Genomic DNA, 18449 nt, shown 5'->3' on the forward strand with positions numbered 1-18449 from the left:
CTAATTAATGGAAAATCATGTTTACAACCATCTAGATATCCAAACAACTCAATTTATTAAACAACAAGCTGGAAAATATATTTCCTTGATTTTTGAAATAGGCCTAACCATGTAGCCATGCCAAACGTGCATAAAACTTGGATTTAGTTTTTTTTTTTTTTTTGTCTACCAACTTGTGTCTTATTTATATTTCATTCAGATGCTAACCTTCTTTGTGCTTTACCAAAAAAATCATAATAACTTTTGATATGACGCTATAAAAGTAGAAAGTTAATTTACAAATCACATTAGGCCAATGCTTATGCACTCAGTTCCTGCTGCCAGTGAATGGTGAACACTGGATATCACACATTGAGAGCCACAGATGTTTCTACGGGGAAATTCTTTTTTTGGGGGGGCAGGGGGGGATTTTTTTTTTTTTTTTTTTTTAATAAACAATTATTGAACTAACATTGACCATTCACTGGGGAAATACCTTCTGTGGTTCTACAGTTAATCACTGATACTTATTATCAGATAAAGAGGATGACGATAATTGGAATAAAATACAATATACTAACTAGCAACCCCACGAGTTTCTAAAGAAAATGACATTTTTATGATAAAATGATGTTTCATTATACTTACCAAAACACTGTAAAAGCTTTTATCTTTAAAATCGACACGTCCGAGATATAAATTTTCAAACTTTGTTTGGAACGCTGATACAATTCATGGCGGAGCCCAACCCCACCGGATGCCGGTGGGGGTAGCGTGGCAGGAGACATACCCATAAACCCAGGTCAGTTTCATTCTCGGTATACACAATTAGTGAAAACCTGAGATAACGTCTTTCCCGGGAGGAGGAGGTTTAAACACAGTGTTTTGGTAAGTATAATGAAACATCATTTTATCATAAAAATGTCATTTTCATTATAATGACTTACCAAAACACTGTAAAAGCTGATTCCACATTTAAGGTGGAAGGGCAGGGATGAGATACCAGTTATTGAAAGGTTACACACAAAAAAAAAAAAAAAAAGAAAAGGAACAAACTCTAACCATGGGTATCTTAAGGATCCACACCAACAAAGGGCAGGAGTCACCTTACCTGGTAGATGGGCTTTGCAGGAGGTACTGCTGCTGGTTGAAGCTCCATTACCTGCAGAGGCCTTGGGCGTAAGCACTGCTAGCCACTCTGCTCCATAACAACCCAAGCAGTCAGGGAAGTACACCGCTGACTGAGACAACGGGTGACTTCCTTTTGCTCTTGCCCTGAGCAATTGGAAAGCAACCAGACTGAAAAAACGGGTCTCACCGCCTAACCTAAAAATAGTTAACTATATCCCCCTTCCCTATACCCTCGGCAACTCAACTAGAATGGAGGGTACTCCAGGTGAACTGAGCGCCCCGGCTTCCCATTAACTCAGCGACCATAAAACCACAGGGGAACGGAGAGATAAGGAACCTACCCCCAAGTGTGTTCCCCTAAAACCAAGCCTGCTACCGAGAACGGGACCTAACGCAAACAGGTCCTGATACGCAACTTCAACCTCCCTAAGGTAGTGAGATATTAAAACACCGACTTCGACCTCCAGAAGGTGCTCTGTGTGATCTTTGCGAAAGTGACTTATTATGGCAAAGGCCACTGAAGTTGCTATTGAGCGCACTTCGTGAATGTGAGACTTGACTAGGCGTCGTCCTCTTCGTTGATGTGCCTGTGCGCCTCTAAGATGAGTTCCTTGATGAAGAAAGCCAGGGCATTCTTGGATAAAGGTCTGGTTGGATCTTTCACTGAACACCACAGGTTAGAGGAACATCCTCTGATGCTGGCCGTTCTGGCCAAGTAAGTTTTGATAGCTCTAACGGGCACAAAGAAGCCTCCAATTCTTGAGGGCCAGCCACTGGAGAGGTTCTGAACGTTAAAGGACCGAGGCCACGGGTTGAAGGAGACCTGTTCTTGGCTAGAAAATTCAAGGTGAAAAAAGCAAAACCGCACTACCTTTGAAAAACCCACTTCCTTGTCAATGGCTTGTATTTCACTAACCCTCTTTGCCGTTGCTAGAGTAACCAGAAAAAGGGATTTCTTAGTGAGGTCCCTAAGAGAAAGATCTTCTAAAGGTTAACATCTTGGAGACATTAACCACCTCAAAACTACATCTAAATTCCAAGCAAGGGCAGGTTTTGGGGCCTTAGCTGTGTCTAAGGACTTGAGGAGGTCTGACAAGTCTCGGTTATTTGATAGGTCTAACCCCTATGGTAGAAGACGGAGGACAGCATAGCTCTGTAGCCCTTGATGGTTGATGGCATCAATTTTCTTGAATCCCTCAAGTAAATGAAAAAATGGCAAGTTGAGTTATAGACGTCGAAGAAGAGGAGATACTATTTTTTCTACACCAGTTCCTGAAGACTGTCCACTTGGATTGGTATAACTTGCTCGAAGAGTCCCTTCTGCACCTGCAATAGCCTCTGCAGCCTTTCTTGAAAAACCTCGCACTCTGATGAGCTTCCTGACAGTCTGAAGCCTGTCATAAGAGTGGACAATCCCTGGTGGAACTTCATTAGGTGGGGTTGTCTGAAGCGACTTCTTTTGAGGGAGAAGCCTGGGAAATCTATCAGGAGATCTAGCAGGTCCGGGAACCACTCCTTCCTTGGCCAGAACGGGGCAACGAGGATCAGCTCGACCTTCTGATGGAATTTTACTTTGTTTATCACCTGCCTGATGAGCCCATCCAAAGGAGGGAAGGCATAGGCAAACAGATTCGCCCAGTCTAGGAGCATGGCGTCCACCAAGTGAGTCAGTGGGTCTGGAACTGGTGAGCAGAACACTGGGAGACGATGGTTCTTGGAGGTAGCGAAGAGATCTATTATGGGAGTGCCCCCCAGATTCCACAGATCTAGGCACACTTGTGGGTGCAGGGTCCACTCCGTAGGGAGAGTCTGGTTCCGACGGCTGAGTTGGTCCGCCAGGACGTTCAGTTTTCCCTGCACAAACCGAGGGAACAGGGCCACCCTGTTGCTGTCCACCCACAGAAGAAGGTCCCTCGCAGCTTTGAACAGGGCGAAGGAATGGGTACCTCCCTGTTTCCGGATGTAGGCTAGAGCTGTCGAGTTGTCGGCGTGAACAGCTACTGCTTGGCCTGAGACGTGGGTCGAAAATTCCTGGAGAGCGAGGTGAATGGCCAACAGTTCCTTGACATTGATGTGGAGCTTCTTCTGTTCGTTCGACCAAACTCCTGACGTCCTGAGGTTGGCTAGATTTGCTCCCCACCCAACATTGGACGCGTCTGAAAACATCTGCAGGGATGGTTGTCTTGGGATGAGATCCAGACCCTCCGAAAGCCTTTCGCGAACTCCACCAGAGAAGATGCCCCTTGACGGCGTGGGAATGTTGAAGACCGTGGAGTCCGTTTGGGTCCTTCTGTCCCAAGAGTCCCTGAGGAAAAACTGTAAGGGTCTCATGTGCAGACGGCCTAACCTTACAAATTGCTCCGCTGACGACAGAGTTCCCAGGAGAGCCATCCACTGACGGGCGGAGCAACTGTCCAGGAGAAGAAACTTCTCCACCGCCTGAAGGCAGGAGGAGACCCTTTGGGAGACATAAAAGCCCAAAAGCTAGACTGTCCAGAGTCATCCCCAAATAAAGAATCCTCTGTGAAGGAACTAAGCTCGACTTTTCCGTGTTTATCAGAATCCCTAAGTCCCGAGCAAACCTTAGGGTTCTGTTAAGGTCCTCCATGCAGCGGTCCCTTGATGATGAACGGAGTAGCCAGTCGTCTAGGTACAAGGAGATCCGAACTCCCTCCAGGTGTAGCCAATGACCTATCGGGCGAGAATCCTGGTGAACACTTAGTGGGCTGTCGACAGGCGAGCAGAGGGCCCGGAACTGGTAAACTCTGTCCTTGAAAACAAAGCGAAGATACCTCCTGGAGTCCTGATGTACTGGAATGGAAGTAGGCATCTTCCATGTTGAGGGTCACCATCCAATCCCCCGAGCTAGTGCCTGAAGAACTGAGCGGTTCAATCTTCCATGGAGAACTTGGTTTTCACTAAGTACATATTGAGAGCACTTACGTCGAGAACTGGTCTCCAACCCCTGATGACTTGGGGACTACAAACAGGCGGTTGTAGAACCTGGGGTTGATCACACATCCTGCACTATCAAATGATGACCGCTTTCCCTAAGAGAGACCGGACTTCTGTCTCTAGGGCCGAAAACTTGACTGAGCCTCTTGAGTATGCTGTCAAGGAAATGGGAGAAATTGAGAGAGGAGGAGGTTGGGCAGAACAATTAACGGCAGACGGTAGCCTAGCTGGAGCACTTGCACCACCCACTGATCTGCACCTCTGTCTCTCCATTCCTCCCAAAAGAGGCTGAGTCTGGCCCCACCGAGCGCATGGAGGACAGGGATCCTACTTACTGGTATGACGACCTTGTGGCTTTGAGGAGAACTTGTGACCCAAAGAGTTGGAGCTGGGACCTTGAGTAAGGTTTGGACCTGGAGTTACTAAACGGATGCCTGTTAAGAGGAGATACCGTCTTGGTCAAAGGAGCGGGAGCAGGCCTCGGTCTTGTGGAAGACATAGACAGGATGTGTGACGACGCCCTCTTATCCATGGCTGACAGGACGTCTTTCACTACTGCTTCTGGGAAGAGGCCCTCCTTGTCAAAGGGTGCAACTGAACATCAAAGCCGTTCTCTGCTGAGACTAAAGAAGTCACAGCCTTAGACAAGAACGAGCACCAAGTTTCCCTCTTCTTCAGAGTGGCCATGGCGAAGAGGGAGGAAATTTCGCCTGCCGCATCATGGATAGCGATATCGGTGCAGGACAGGAACCCCGTGATTTTTTCCAAGACGTCTTCTGCGAGATTAGCCTGCTCCACCTGTTTGAAAACAGCTCCCATTGACCAATCGATAAAGCTGACAATCTCTAGGAGCTTGAAGAGGTTCCTGGAAAAATGTTCTACATCTAGGGCAGAAAAGAAGGTCTTGGCTGCCTCGAATGAAATGCGTCTTGAGGGGTCCACAAGGGAGCCGAAGTCCCCCTGTGCTGAAATTGCGGATCCCAGTGAAGGAGAAGCTCCTGTGCTGTAATAATTTTGCCTCCTTTTCGACAGCTTTGAAGGAGGGTACGCAAACGACGACTTACCCGAGGACCTCTTAGCTTCCAACCACGCCTCTACCTCTTTTAATGCTTTCTTGGAGGCGGTGGAGAGTACCAACTTGGGAAGTGAAGAGGCAGGACCTTGTTTTCCCAGACGCAACGTAGAAGTCGGAGAAGACGGGGCTGTCGGCTGAAAATGTTGCGGGTACGACTGCAGCAGAAAGCTGAGTAGAGAAGCGTAATGTGAAGAAGGCCCCGATTCACCTGGGCCTTCCTCTTCACCAGAAAGAATCGGTTCCGTGCCCAGACCGTCCAGGAGTTGAGGAGGGACGACTTCTCTATCCTCGGGAATACCAAGGACTTTGCGGACTACCTTTTCTATCTTCCCTTCCAACAGAATAGACTCCTGGGAGGGCGAGGATGTAGCCAAAGGAGCAGACACTTCGTGTGCAGGAGGAGGGGTAAGAGGGCCGGGCCCTTGCGGCGGAACTTCCTGGAGAGGGCTAGGCCTCTTGACTGCACTAGGGGACCTGGGAGGAAGCGTCTGAAATGTATCTTCTTGATCGGATCCCCACGCTGAGCAACCAGGTATAGGGCTGGTTGTCCTTTTCTTGAAGAGTTTAGTAACCCTAGGGCAGGAATTATCCGAAGAACGCCTCTTTAAGGGCCGAGAGGTCTGATCCCACTTGCGATGACGAGGAGGGGGGGTCCGAAGAGCTGGAATATGAAGAGACTGAAGATGAACTGCTGCTACTCTCACCTGAAGAGCTTAACCTTAGGTAGTGCCGCTTCGACTGCGACCGCCTTGATGAAGTTTCTGGGGACACCATCCTACGATGTCGGCGATGGCGAGAAGATCGACGCGTCGATGGATCACTTTCACGTCTCCCTGAAGCTTTTCGACGCTTCGAAGGTGAGTCAAGCTTACTACTTCCGCCACCAGGACTAAGGCTTTCCTGTGCCTTAGAGGACGAGCCTGCTCGTGGGCAATAATTTCTGACCTTTTCGCCAGCGCCGGACTGTCTTCTAGCCTCAGAAGGCGAGCGGGACAGTTGCCTTTGCTCAAAAGACTCAGAAAAACGAGCAGACTCGCCTGAAACGCGATCGCGAACAACCACATTGTTATCACCAACACCAACACTGACGTCATCACCGACGCTAACGCCCGGACTACGGTGTGAACGCACTAAACTTAAGACCGACTCCATGAAACCGTTCATTTGCGCTTCCATTTGATTTCTGAAAAGAACGAATTCTGATTTATCAGCCTCGAGGCTGGGCTTGGCTTTAGGGAAAACATACTGGGAAGCTGGTGAAGAAGAGGGGGGAATATGAGAGGGAGAAAGAGCAGCGGTAGAGGAGGGGGTAGGAGAGGAGGAAGGAACAGCCGGTAGAGGAGGTGACGCCAATGCCACCGCCGAAGAAGATGATAACCTAGCTTCCTTACGCTTAAAGGCTTTCCTATCCCTATCCCTAACCAGCTTAATCTGATGGGAACTGTATGTTTGCCAAAACTCCTTACTCCATTCCATACATTCACTGCATGTGTTCTCCTGGGAACACTCTTGACCCAAACATGCTGTACACAAAGAATGGCGATTGTATTTAAGTTTAACTAGTTTGGCGGAGCACAAATTCCCTGCGCAAACTCTGGATCCCGAGAAGCTTGAATCCGACATAGCTACGAAATTCCAGAGCTAGGCTAGCTAGATAAATAAACAGGCAATTGAGTACTTCACCAAGGAGAGACGCCACAACCAAGTGCAAGCAGACAAAGGAACCCAAACAGTTTGAGGCAGACGGACGCGCGAGATGCGTTCCAGATACGCCCAAGAATAAAACTGACCTGGGTTTATGGGTATGTCTCCTGCCACGCTACCCCCACCGGCATCCGGTGGAGTTGGGTCTCCCGCCAATTGTATCAGCGTTCCAAACAAAGTTTGAACATTTATATCTCGGACGTGTCGATTTTAAAGAGATAAAAGCTTTTACAGTGTTTTGGTAAGTCATTATAATGAAATACGATCAATTTTGAAATTTGTAGCTTTACTTTTAAAACTTACTGTACAAGTATTGAAGAAAATGTTGAGAATAAATTTTTGAACTACTGAAAAATTGTTATTACTGACAATGTTACAAACATTATAGAATTTTTTATAGAAGAATGCAAATATAAATGTTATATGTGTTGATTTGGAAAGACTTATAGCGCTTAATTTAAAGGATTTTTTATTTAAGGTACATAGCTTGGCCAAATTTGTAAGCTATAAAAATCTTTTAGTGTAGACAGATAATTACTAAGCTAGGCAGTAAAAACCAAGAAAGCCTTCAGTCCAAGCATCCCAAGTATCTTATAAACTTCTGCAATTCAAGTCTTTCCAGAACATGTTTAGGAGAGGAGTGTTCCGTTTCAGGGCAAAAATATTCCATGACATTATTTCTAATGTATCCATGGCTACTCACAAAATTGAGAAATGAGTAAGTCGATCATTTGGCTGGTTGGGGAGTTGGCCGGCTGGAGTGGTGGTAGAAGGTGAGCCTTTGCCTATACCCCTGCATGGGGTGTCAATAAGCTCCCCCCCCCTTGATCCTGGATTAGTTTACATCTTGAGACTTTTATATTAGGACCAAAATTCTTGGCATTAAGAACATCAAGGAGACGAAACAGGCAGGTTCCTGTAAGACACTTTATGTTGAATTTTGCATGGGAGATCGTGGAAGCTAAGAGGGTCGGAGTCCACAAGAAGCTTGACTATCTCTACTATGGTGTCTAGCTTCACTGATGAGTGCAAATTGTGAATCACAACGTGACATCTCTTCTCAGGTTTCGGGCGAGGTGATTCACGCTTGTTGGGGTTCGGTTCAGCAGGCAAACGAGAGGCTCTTTTCTTTTTCCTATTGGTTTGTGTCTGCCAGCTGTTAATCCTGTCATGATCATGATCATCATCATCCACCACAGGGGGTTGGGGGGAGAAATAAGGTCTGAAGACTCAAGAAGGCTGGTGATCTTGAATAAGGATCTACCTTTCACTGGAGGAATTAGGGAGAGAGGGGAGGGTGGGAGTCCATTGGTTTTCTCTATGATGTAATAAAAAAGTAAGTAATGAACAGGCAAACAGAAAAACAGAAAAATTCATAAAAGCAGGTACCAGATATTTGTTTTTATTTAGCATTTAATATACACAAGCTTGTGTTGTGTAGTGGAAGAGGGGACCACATGCATCAGGAAGTTTTCCTGGGAGTCTTTAGTCAGAGCTAAAGGTAAGAGCTTGTTGTGTTTGTGGTTGGCCAATCCATCTCCAGCAAGGAATTTGTCCTGAACCATGTCAACATTCAAAGAAACCTAGGACCACTGTGCAGCAGAGAAGAGAGCAACCAGAATCAATGACACAATGGCTGTTAGCTTCCAATCACTCAAATTTCCTTAGTTACCATTATCCTGTATTTGAACAAATCAATTATTATTACTTTGAATTCTTAAAACAAAATTACAAAAATCATTTCCTTGTGATTAACCCACCAGTTGCTCTCCAATGCCTGTTTTCCATTGAAATAATATTGTACAGCAACATGGTATACTGGAATACAAACCATTCCTTACTCATACTGATTAACATCAATGTAGGGTGAGTCCCTGTAACAAAGTCCATTCCTAATTGGTGCTTAACTGATTAATGTCAAGGTAGGACAAATTCCTGTATCACAAATTCTATTGCTAATTGGTGCATAAATGCCTATAAGAAAAACTATCCCCAAACTTTAACTCAGCCACCAATCTTACAAGGTTTGTACAACATGATCAGAACTTACCTCTGGTACATCCATAAAGACATCATCATTTAAAGGAGTCCCATCTGATGCACCTGGATAATGGTTAGCATTAACTGGAGTTTCTGCTAAAATTGGGGCAATATCACTACGACGTTTTACAGGTGACATCCCGAAGCTTGGTCGCACTTTTTGATGTGATCGCATTTTATTCCAGTTTTCTTTATTAACCTTAAAAGAAGAAAACAAAAGTATCAAAAACTGTCCTTCACTTGTGAATAAAAATAAGACAAAAGAGGTAAAATAAAGGTATTTAATAGAAATTCTATCTTGGAAAATGACATTTTTATGATGAAATAAAGTTTCATGCATACTTACCAAGTAACTACATAGCTATTAGTTTCTAACTATTGCAGCAGCTTAAATTTTGAAATTCGCAGTAGCACTTCTATTGTTTTGGAGTGGGTAACTCACCCCGCCCACTTTTGGGGAAGAATACAGTAGATACAACAAAGCTGAAGAGCTCAATTCGTTTAAGCCCTATGTCCATGACAGGGGAGGAGGGAGGGCTCCAATCATGTAGTTACTTGGTAAGTATATATAAAACTTTATTTTATTATAAAATGTCATTTTTATATAAGTAACTTACCAAGTAACTACATAGCTGAATCCTACATTAACTGGAGGTGGGATACATGGACATATACTACTCAAAAACACTCAGTAATGGAGATGAATTTGAAATAGAGAGGTAGCTAGCATTGGTGAAATGCTTGTTGTAACCTTACCTAGTGAGAGAGCTACAGCAGGAAGATACTGCCTCTGGTCGGTGCACATCTCAACCCATAGTGGCGTGGCAGTAAAGCCATGGGGCCCCTCTACTTCAGTGGGAGCTTTGCAGCCGAGGAGTACTCCGATGGCTGCCAAAGCATTACAATATAAAAAAACAAGTGCCCCTGCCTTGGGTGCAGTACCACAAAAATCAACCAGATAACTGTTGCATGCATAACACATAAAATCAAATAACCACTACCCATCCATTAAAACAGAACGACTTGTGGGTACTCCAAGTGCACAATACCCTCAAGCTTCCCAAAACTCAACAATCTGTGTCATGGTGAGGAGACAGAGAAATAGAAGGAATACTTCCTATCCTATACTTTCTTATCCAAGGCCTGCAGTTCAATAATCCTCTTGGCCGTAGCCAAAGCCACTGGAAAGAAGGTTTTTCTGATTAGATCCCTGAGAGATGAGGTTGAAGGGGGCTCAAACAGAGGGTTGAAAGCCATTTAAGGTTCCAAGACACCAAAGCTGTCCCTTTGAAAGCCATTTAAGAAGCTGGTTAAAGCTCTCCTAGGGCTTTAAAGGATTAGTTCCAAGAACACCAACGGGACCTACAACTTATTGAACCGAACACATTATGACGAGAAATGAATTTTTTCTCTAATTTTGAGAGTGTCCAACAGCATGCCAGAAAAGCTCTACCACTCCTCCAAAGAAGAACTCTCTTACTTTGAAGTGTCCAAAGACTTAACCGGGTCATTAATGTCTTGGTTTACAAACAAATCTAAACTTGTATGTCTAAAAACTGAGTTTAGCACAACTCTGTAACCTTTGATAGTGGATGTAGCTAATCCTCAAGAAGACCTCAAGAAGAGCAAAAAGTCTGTGATTTGCGCTATAGAGGTTTCAGAAGAAGAGACGTCATGTCTTTTGACACCAGCTGCGGAAGACTGCCCACTTGGCCTGGTAGACCTTAGAGGAAGACTGGCGTCTACACTTTGCAATCGCCTCCAAAGCTGGTCTTGAAAAGCGCTTCGCTCTGACAAGCTTTCTGACAGTCTGAAGCCTGTCAGAGCAAGAGTGGATAAGCCTTGGTGGAACCAATGAAAACGTGGCTGTTTAAGAAGATTTCGTCTCTGTGGCAGAAGTCTTAGGAAACCCACCAGTAGCCTGAGAAGGCCTGGGAACCACTCCTTCTTTGGCCAAAATGGAGCTACGAGGGTCATCGACATGTTGCTATGGGAGAGAAGGTGTACACATCCAGGTTCGACCAGTCCTGGAGCATTGCATCTGTTGCCCATGAGAGAGGGTCTGGGGCTGGAGAACAATACAAGGGAGACGACGATTCCTCGATGTTACAAACAGGTCTATCAACAGCTTTCCCCACTGTTTACACAGGTCGGTGCACACCTGCAGATTCAGTGTCCATTCCATGGGTAGAACCTGTCTGCAACGACTCAGCTCATCCGCTACGATGTTTAACTTGCCCTGGATAAAATGTGTGATAATCCTGGTGCAATTGTCCAGTGCCCAGAGGAGGAGATCCTTGGCCGCTTCGTTAAAGGAGACGTGAGTGCCTCCCTAGTGATTTACGTAAGCCAGTGAGGTCGTATTGTCTGAATGGACTGCGACTCTTCTGTCGAATGACACTGCTGCAAAAGACTGAAAAGTCAAGTGAACTGCCTTCACTTTCTCTTGTCCTGAGACCAAATCCCTGAAACTTCCATATCCTCTAGAAGAGCTCCCCAACCCAGATCCAATGTGTCTGAGTATAATGCTTGATTGGGGCTCAGAGGATGCAGTGACTTCTCTACTGAAAACTTTCCTTCTGTGAGCCACACCGAAGGTCTTCCTTGATGGGGAAAACATACAAGTCCAGAAGGGTCTTCCTGTGCCAACTTGCCTTTAGGAAGAAATGAAGGATTGAAATACTCTTGTGTGGAGCCTTCCTAAAGGCACAAACTTCTCAATGGATGAGAGTGCCCAGTAGACTCATCCATTTGTTGGCTGAGCATGATGGGAAGAGAAGTTCATACTGTCCGGAAGCAGGATTGGCCTCTTTTGTTGGACGGAAAAGCCCGAAAACCCAAAGAGTCGATCCTCATCCCCAAATAAAGAATTGATTGAGTCGGGACTGACTGAGACTTTTCCAATTTGATTAAAAGACCTAATTCTTGGGCAAGAAGCATCTTCTGAAGGTCCTCTGTGCATCTTCTCTTGAGGGGGAGCGTAGGAGCCAATCGTCTAGATATAAACAAACGTTGATCCCCATGAAATTGAGCAACTTCACTACAGGAGCGAGAACCCGTGTGAAAACTTGAGGAGTTGCAGAGGCTGAAGTGCAGAGCCCAAAATTGGAAGACTCTGCCCTGGAAAACGAACCTTCGGTACTTCCTAGAGTCTGAATGTACTGGTGCATGGAGGTATGCATCCTGCATGTCGATGGTCACCATCCAATCTCCCTGGCAAATGGATGAAAGGACTGAATGGTTCATTTTCATCCTGAGTTTTGTTGTCTGAACAAAGAAATTCAGGGTTCTGACGTCCAGGACAGGCCTCCAACCTCCCAATGACTTGGGGACGACAAACAGACGGTTGTAAAAATCTTCTGTTTGTCATCTTTGACCACTTCTACAGCTCTCTTCCTAAGCAGGGAGGAGACTTTTTTGTGACAGGGCCAAAAACCGAGTAGGCTGTCAAGCTGATAGGAGAAGACACTAAAGGAGGTTTCTTCCTGAACGGGATGGAACAGCCTCCTCTGAGGACTTTTAGGACCCATGGCTCTACATTTCTGGCTTCCCACTTGCTCCAAAAGTGGAGAAGCCTGGCTCCCACCAGAACGCACAAAATAGGATCCTCGCTTGCGAGAAGAGGGCTTGACGGATGACTTCTTAACTGGTTGAACTGACTGAAGGTTCGAGCGGGGGAGGGGGGGGGGGGCTGAAACTTTGCTCTGCCACCTCAAAAGGGGTGCTGTTGAAGCAGGGAGACTGTCCTTGAACTAAATGCGAATGTAGAACCATGTCCCAACTCCTTAGGGCACTTGGTAGACTGTGTCAGCAGATCTTGTGTGGACTACTTCTGCAACCCTGCTGTTACATGTTCTACTGTAGCACAGGAAACAGACTAAAAATGGTCCAAGGGCGCAAAAAGGAGAGCCAACCTTTGGGAGGGAGTGACCCCTTTTGTGGTATAAGAACACCACTGATCTTCAGAACTCGCACTGCAAATAAGGCAGCCAGTTCTTGCAAGCCATCCCTAATTGCATTATCTGCGCATGAGAGGACTCCTAACCAGTCCAAAGAAAAATTCTCTTGAAGAGTGGCTCTGCTCTCTATCTTCTTAGCTAAGGTGCCCACAGTCCAATCTAAGAAACTGAAGATTTCGAAGACCTTGAAGATGTTCCGCACTAAATGGTCCAGTTCTGAAGTTGTGAACAAGATCTTGGTGGAGGAAAACGCTGACCTTCGTGCTAAATCAATCAGGCTAGAGAAGTCCCCTTGGGAGGAGGCAGAAACTCCCAAGGAAGGTGCTTCCCTGTGGCATACGACAGATACCTCCTTTTGTTTGAAGGAGGAGGAGGAGGAGGAGGAGGAGGAGGAGGAGGAGGAGGAGGAGGAGGAGGAGGACACAGCCTTGCCAAGATCCCTCTTCTCTGTCAGCCAACCCTCAATACCAGATAGGGCTTTCTTTGATGAGAAGGATAGGACCATCTTGGGCAAGCTGTCTCATCGTGAACGTTGAACCCGGGGATGACAGAGTTGCTGGAGTGAAGAATGTCGAATAACAGAACAGGAAGTACTTCAAGAGAGCTGCATAGGACAAAGAAGGTTCCTCCTGCTCGATGTCTTCTTCATCAGATGAAATAGGAGGAGGAGCTAAGTACGAAGGCTCCTGAGTCACCGCAGGAGGCTTCTGCAGGAGATCCAGGATACTGTCCAGATGGCACTGGATAGGTTCCACTGAAGGATCCTGAACTGCAGGGGTATACAAACCCTTGGAGCCATACTGAAGAGGAGGCGTTTGGCGCCTGGAGTATGGCGCTGAATGCTTGGCAGATGCTAGCAGGTGGGTGGACAGACGCAGGTGGACACACATGCACAGGCGAATACTCAGACACATGGCGCTCGAATACTGGACTCTTAGATCCCACTGAGTGCTTGTACCCTGCAGGGAGCTCATATCCTGCAGGGCACTTGGATCCCACCAGGCACTCGGATCCCACTGGGAGCTCGGATCTCACTGGGTGCTCGGATCCCACTGGACGCTTGGATCCCACTGGGAGCTTGGATCCTGCTGGGCGCTCAGATCCTACTGGGCGCTTGGAATGCTTCTTAGAAGAGGAAGCCCATTTCGGCACCAAATACTGGTGCTCTACCACCGAGACAGCAGGAGACGAACGACTGGGGGTGTCTCAAAGGCTAGAGGAAGGTTTGGGACTATGCTCCTGTTCTCTGGGCTGCTTACAAGGAAGCAGGGAAGCACGCTCAGCAGCAGATACATGCCTTTTCAATGGCCTGGATACACTTGAAAAGCGCCAACTACGTCCCTTGCCCGTACTGGAGTCCAAATCACTGGACGACAATGCATGCACTCCCAGTTGGACGCCTTTCCAGTGGCTGCCCACCAAGTCCTGGGACCCATGTACAACAGGCTCGGTCAAGGGGGGGCGACTACCAGTAGCAAACCCCATCGACCTTCCTTGGACCTCTGGTTTGCCTCCTCCCACGTTTAGGGGAGTTTGACAGGGACCTTTGTCTAGGAGCGTCGGTGGGACAAGTCGTCACCTCCTCCACTGACACTGCACTTGCACCATGATCACTAACACTCATCTTGTCCATGACACTTCTGACTGAAGCCCCAATTTGGGCAACAGTATTAACCAAGAGACTAAATTTCTGGCTATCCTGGCTTCGAGACTGGCAATGGCATTGGGTTCGGACGGCTGGGAGCTAGGAAACGGAGTTGCTGGAAAAGTTGGAGGGCTGTTAATAGGGGAAAAAGCAGTCACAGGCGTAGAAAGAGAGGGTACATCAGGAGAACCCTGGCTAGCAGAACCCCTATCTTCAGCTCTAGTGGCCACCTTTCTCTGCCTATTTCTTTCAAGTTTGTCCAAATATGTAGTCAAAGTCTTTGACTTCCCCTAATCCCAATCTCTACATTCTACACAAGTTAAATCAGAAGAGAAAATTTGCCCTCTACAATGACAGCAAATAGTATGAGCGTCGTATTTGGCTGACGTCAGCCTGGTATTGCAGCCTTTGCTGCAAAACTACATACTAGTCGAACTAGAGTCAGACATAATAAAAGTCACAATCAAGAAGTCAAATCTAGATAAGCTAATGTAATTTGCACGAATGCTACCAAAAGGAAACAATACTTCAGCAAAGACGGCGATAGCTACAACCATCCGGTGAAACAAAATCAAAACAAAAGCTGCTCAAACATCCGATGACCAGTCGCTGACCAGCAAAAACAAACTGACCTCTTCAGCTGTGTTGTACCTGTTCTTCCCTGAAAGTGGGCGGGGTGAGTTACCTACACCAAAGCAACTGAAGTGCTACAGCGAATTTCAAAATTTAAGTTACCGCAATAGTTAGAAACTAATGGCTATGCAGTTACTTGTAAGTTACTTATATATCACTAAAACACTTACCATAGCCTACACAGTACTTGAATACAATGGTATGACTCATCAAATATCTGATATCTGATGAAGAACAATGTCTCATTCTTCACCTAGTTAATTTGGTATTTTCCAGATTACTGTATAAACATTGCAAAAAAATTATAGTATCCAGGAAAGATACCAGAATAGAAATCTAAGTTCTTTCCGTAGATATAACTTCTGCAAAATCACAATTTTTTATAGTAAATTGTATTTTTCCTAACTATACAAACCCGAGGTCCTTTACATTAGGAATTAATTTCAGCGTAGCTGGAAATGGCTGTTGAACTTTCGAACAAGTAGGTTAAGCAGTTAACTACTGTCTGGGAGGCAGGGGTACCACCTGCCCGGATGTAAACATTCCAATTTGCCTTTCAGCCCAGGTTTCAGATTGAGGGGTGGCATGAAATGTAATGTAAAGGACCTCGGGTTTGTATAGTTTGGAAAAATACAATTTACTTTAAAAAACCGTGATTTGTTCCGACACGATATACAAACCGTCGGAAGCCTCACTGGTTGGAGGGAGGAATCTGAGTGAGTCTCTATGAACTGAATGGAGTTCACCACACCTTGTGTTCCCTTCCTGGTCGATAGAGCGAGGAAGGGAAAACTGCCTGTGGCAAAATGATCGGGTTGTAAGAAACGCGAGATCAATTGTCAGACTTCTGGGTCCCTTTGCATGAAAGAGGAAGCATCAGTTCATGCAAAGTAGGCTAGGAAGAACTTGGAGTCGGTGACATTAAGGCAATCACAAGCATTGGGTTTGTCTTATTGTATTGGTCTCCTTCTCCCCCAGCCCCTTGCAGGGGGAAGGAGTGGGGCTGCTTCTGAACCTGAACAGAAATAGAACGGAAGCTCTAAATGAGTGCTTACCTGCATTGACCGCCAGATCCAACATGCAACAGCATGTCAGCTGCCTGCCTGTGAGAAGAGAGCCGAGATGAGGAGAGGGAAGAGGCCAGTCACTCCACATTCATTCTCCCAATCACAACCGTACATCTTAGGCAAGACGAAACCTGTTCTGTTAGAGGAGCCAGGTAACCTACACAACTTGTTGAGCAGCCACCACAGGACCCAAGGAGAAAGTGTCCAAGGACTTGTGTAACATCTCAAAGGTAGAAGGAAGTGAAGGTAGTCTCTTGGGACCACACACCTGCCTTCAACACCTGAAGAACCGACATGTTCTTCCGGAATGAGAGGGACAGACCAGTGCTGCATACTTTGTGAGCTCTCGGACGAGGTGTACCAGCGTCGTCTTCTCCAGCAGCAGAATGTGCTCCCCTTATCGTGTCACAAAGCCAGAAAGAGATCATGTTCTTGGACACTTCTTTCTTGGCTGAGCCAGTACTAACAAAGAGTCGTCGACACTCAGGCCTGAGGCGTCGAGTCCTCTACGGATACCACCGCAGCACTCCAACAGGACACAGTAGTATCTCGTTTGGTTCATTACCTACAAAGTCCTCTAGGGAGGGGATTGTGAAAGACTCAAACCGAGCGTCAGGGACCAAAGGTTTCTGAGTCTTCGCCACGAAATCCGGGACGAAATCGAGTGTAACTGATCCCCATCCCCTCGAGTGTTTAACATCAAAGGAAATTCTGTGAAGTTCACCAACTCCCTTCACTGATGCCAGGGTCTTGAGGGTCAGATCCCTGTCTGACGACTCTCGTAAAGGTTCGTACGGTGCGCAAAGTCAGGCTCCTTAGAATGAGTGTCACATCCCACGCAGGGGGCCTGAGATCCCTGGGTGAGCAAGACCTTTCGAAGCTTCTCATCAGTAGGGAAATCTTGAAAGAAGAAGAGATATCTACTCCTTTCAGCTGCAAGATACCCCATCCATGACACCAACTGCAGAAGACGGACCACTTTTCCTGGTATACCGCTGCGGAGGTTCATCGGAGGTACCCAGCCAACTCCGTTACTGCACGACACAAAAAGCCTCTAGCTCGCAGGAGATGGTGGATAACCTCCAGCTGTGAAGACACAGGGACTGCACTGCCTGGTGATACCACTCTATGTGGGGTTGACACAGCAGGTTGAGCCAGGGGGGAATCTCTCTCAGCGCCTCGGAGAGGAGGGCTAGCAGGTTGGGATACCAAAGCCACCAGAATCATTTTGAGAGTCAGAGTGATCATTGCCTGGTTGATCACTCTGCAAATCAGACAGAACGGAGGAAAGGCGTAGACGTCTAAGCTGTCCCACGGGTGCTGGAACGAGTCCTCTGCAGCGGCCCATGGGTCCGGCACGACTGAACAGAAAACCTGGAGTTTTATGTTGTGCCGGGTGGGGAATGGATCAATTACTGGATGCCGCCAGAGGTTGAACAGCCTTTCTGTGACTTCCGAATGAAGGGACCATTCGGTTCCGATCACTTGATTCTGGCAGCTGAGCTTGTCTGCCACTACATTCCTCTTGCCTGGAATGTACCTGGCTGACAGCTCTACCGAGTAAGCCAACACCCACTCGTGCACGTGCACCGTCTACTGGTGGAGCAGGAGGGATACTAGACCCTCCTGCTTGTTGACGTATGCCACTACCATGGTACTGTTGCTCATCGGTACCACAGAGTGTCCCATCACTTGATCCCGGAACTCTTGGAGAGCCAGGAAGGCTGCCTTGAGTTCCAGGGTGTTGATGTGAAGGTGCTTGTTGTCTCAGTGCCAGACTCCTGAAGCCAGCAACTCCTCCAGGTAAGTTGCTGCAATGAGACCTGGGCCTAGACAAACCAGGTCCAGGTCAACTTGCTTAGGTAGCAATGACCTCTCTGATGGCGTATAAAAGCGCTTCTGACAAGGCAGAGGAGGGGGAAGCAGCTTGTCCAAGCGGTTTGATCATAGGGAATTGTCCTGCCCAGACACAAGACCATTCACTTGATCGAGGACCCCTCAGCAAGTGTGGACATGGCAACCCCACCAAAACCTTGGGTTCTTTCTTGGGTCCCCAAAAGGATTCAAGGTGCGAAGGACAATCCACAGATGAGGCCCGTGGTCCCTTCCCCGAGGTCACTGTGCTGACGAATCAGTGCAATTACCTCAGCAAAAGTCCTATGTCTCTGGGGTGTCCGCGTCCTGGGGAAGAGGACCCTCGAGTCCTTCCAGGGTGCGGTTCTCCCGATCTACTCTCCCTGAAGAAGACAGAACTTTTGCAG

At 46.9% G+C, this 18449-nt stretch overlaps 1 protein-coding gene across 4 annotated transcripts in view; it reads right to left on the reverse strand.

Moving 5' to 3' along the window:
• The window catches only part of barr (barren), a 363219-nt gene that overhangs the window by 325841 nt on the left and 18929 nt on the right, over positions 1-18449 (reverse strand). For all 4 annotated transcript variants that reach the window (XM_067101907.1, XM_067101909.1, XM_067101908.1 and 1 more), the window contains exon 2: positions 8895-9083. In XM_067101907.1, the coding sequence (XP_066958008.1) occupies positions 8895-9083 (189 nt within the window). The remainder of the gene's footprint in view (positions 1-8894; positions 9084-18449) is intronic.

The sequence above is a fragment of the Macrobrachium rosenbergii genome, chromosome 58 (genome assembly GCF_040412425.1).
Source record: "Macrobrachium rosenbergii isolate ZJJX-2024 chromosome 58, ASM4041242v1, whole genome shotgun sequence".
NCBI lineage: Eukaryota > Metazoa > Arthropoda > Malacostraca > Decapoda > Palaemonidae > Macrobrachium > Macrobrachium rosenbergii.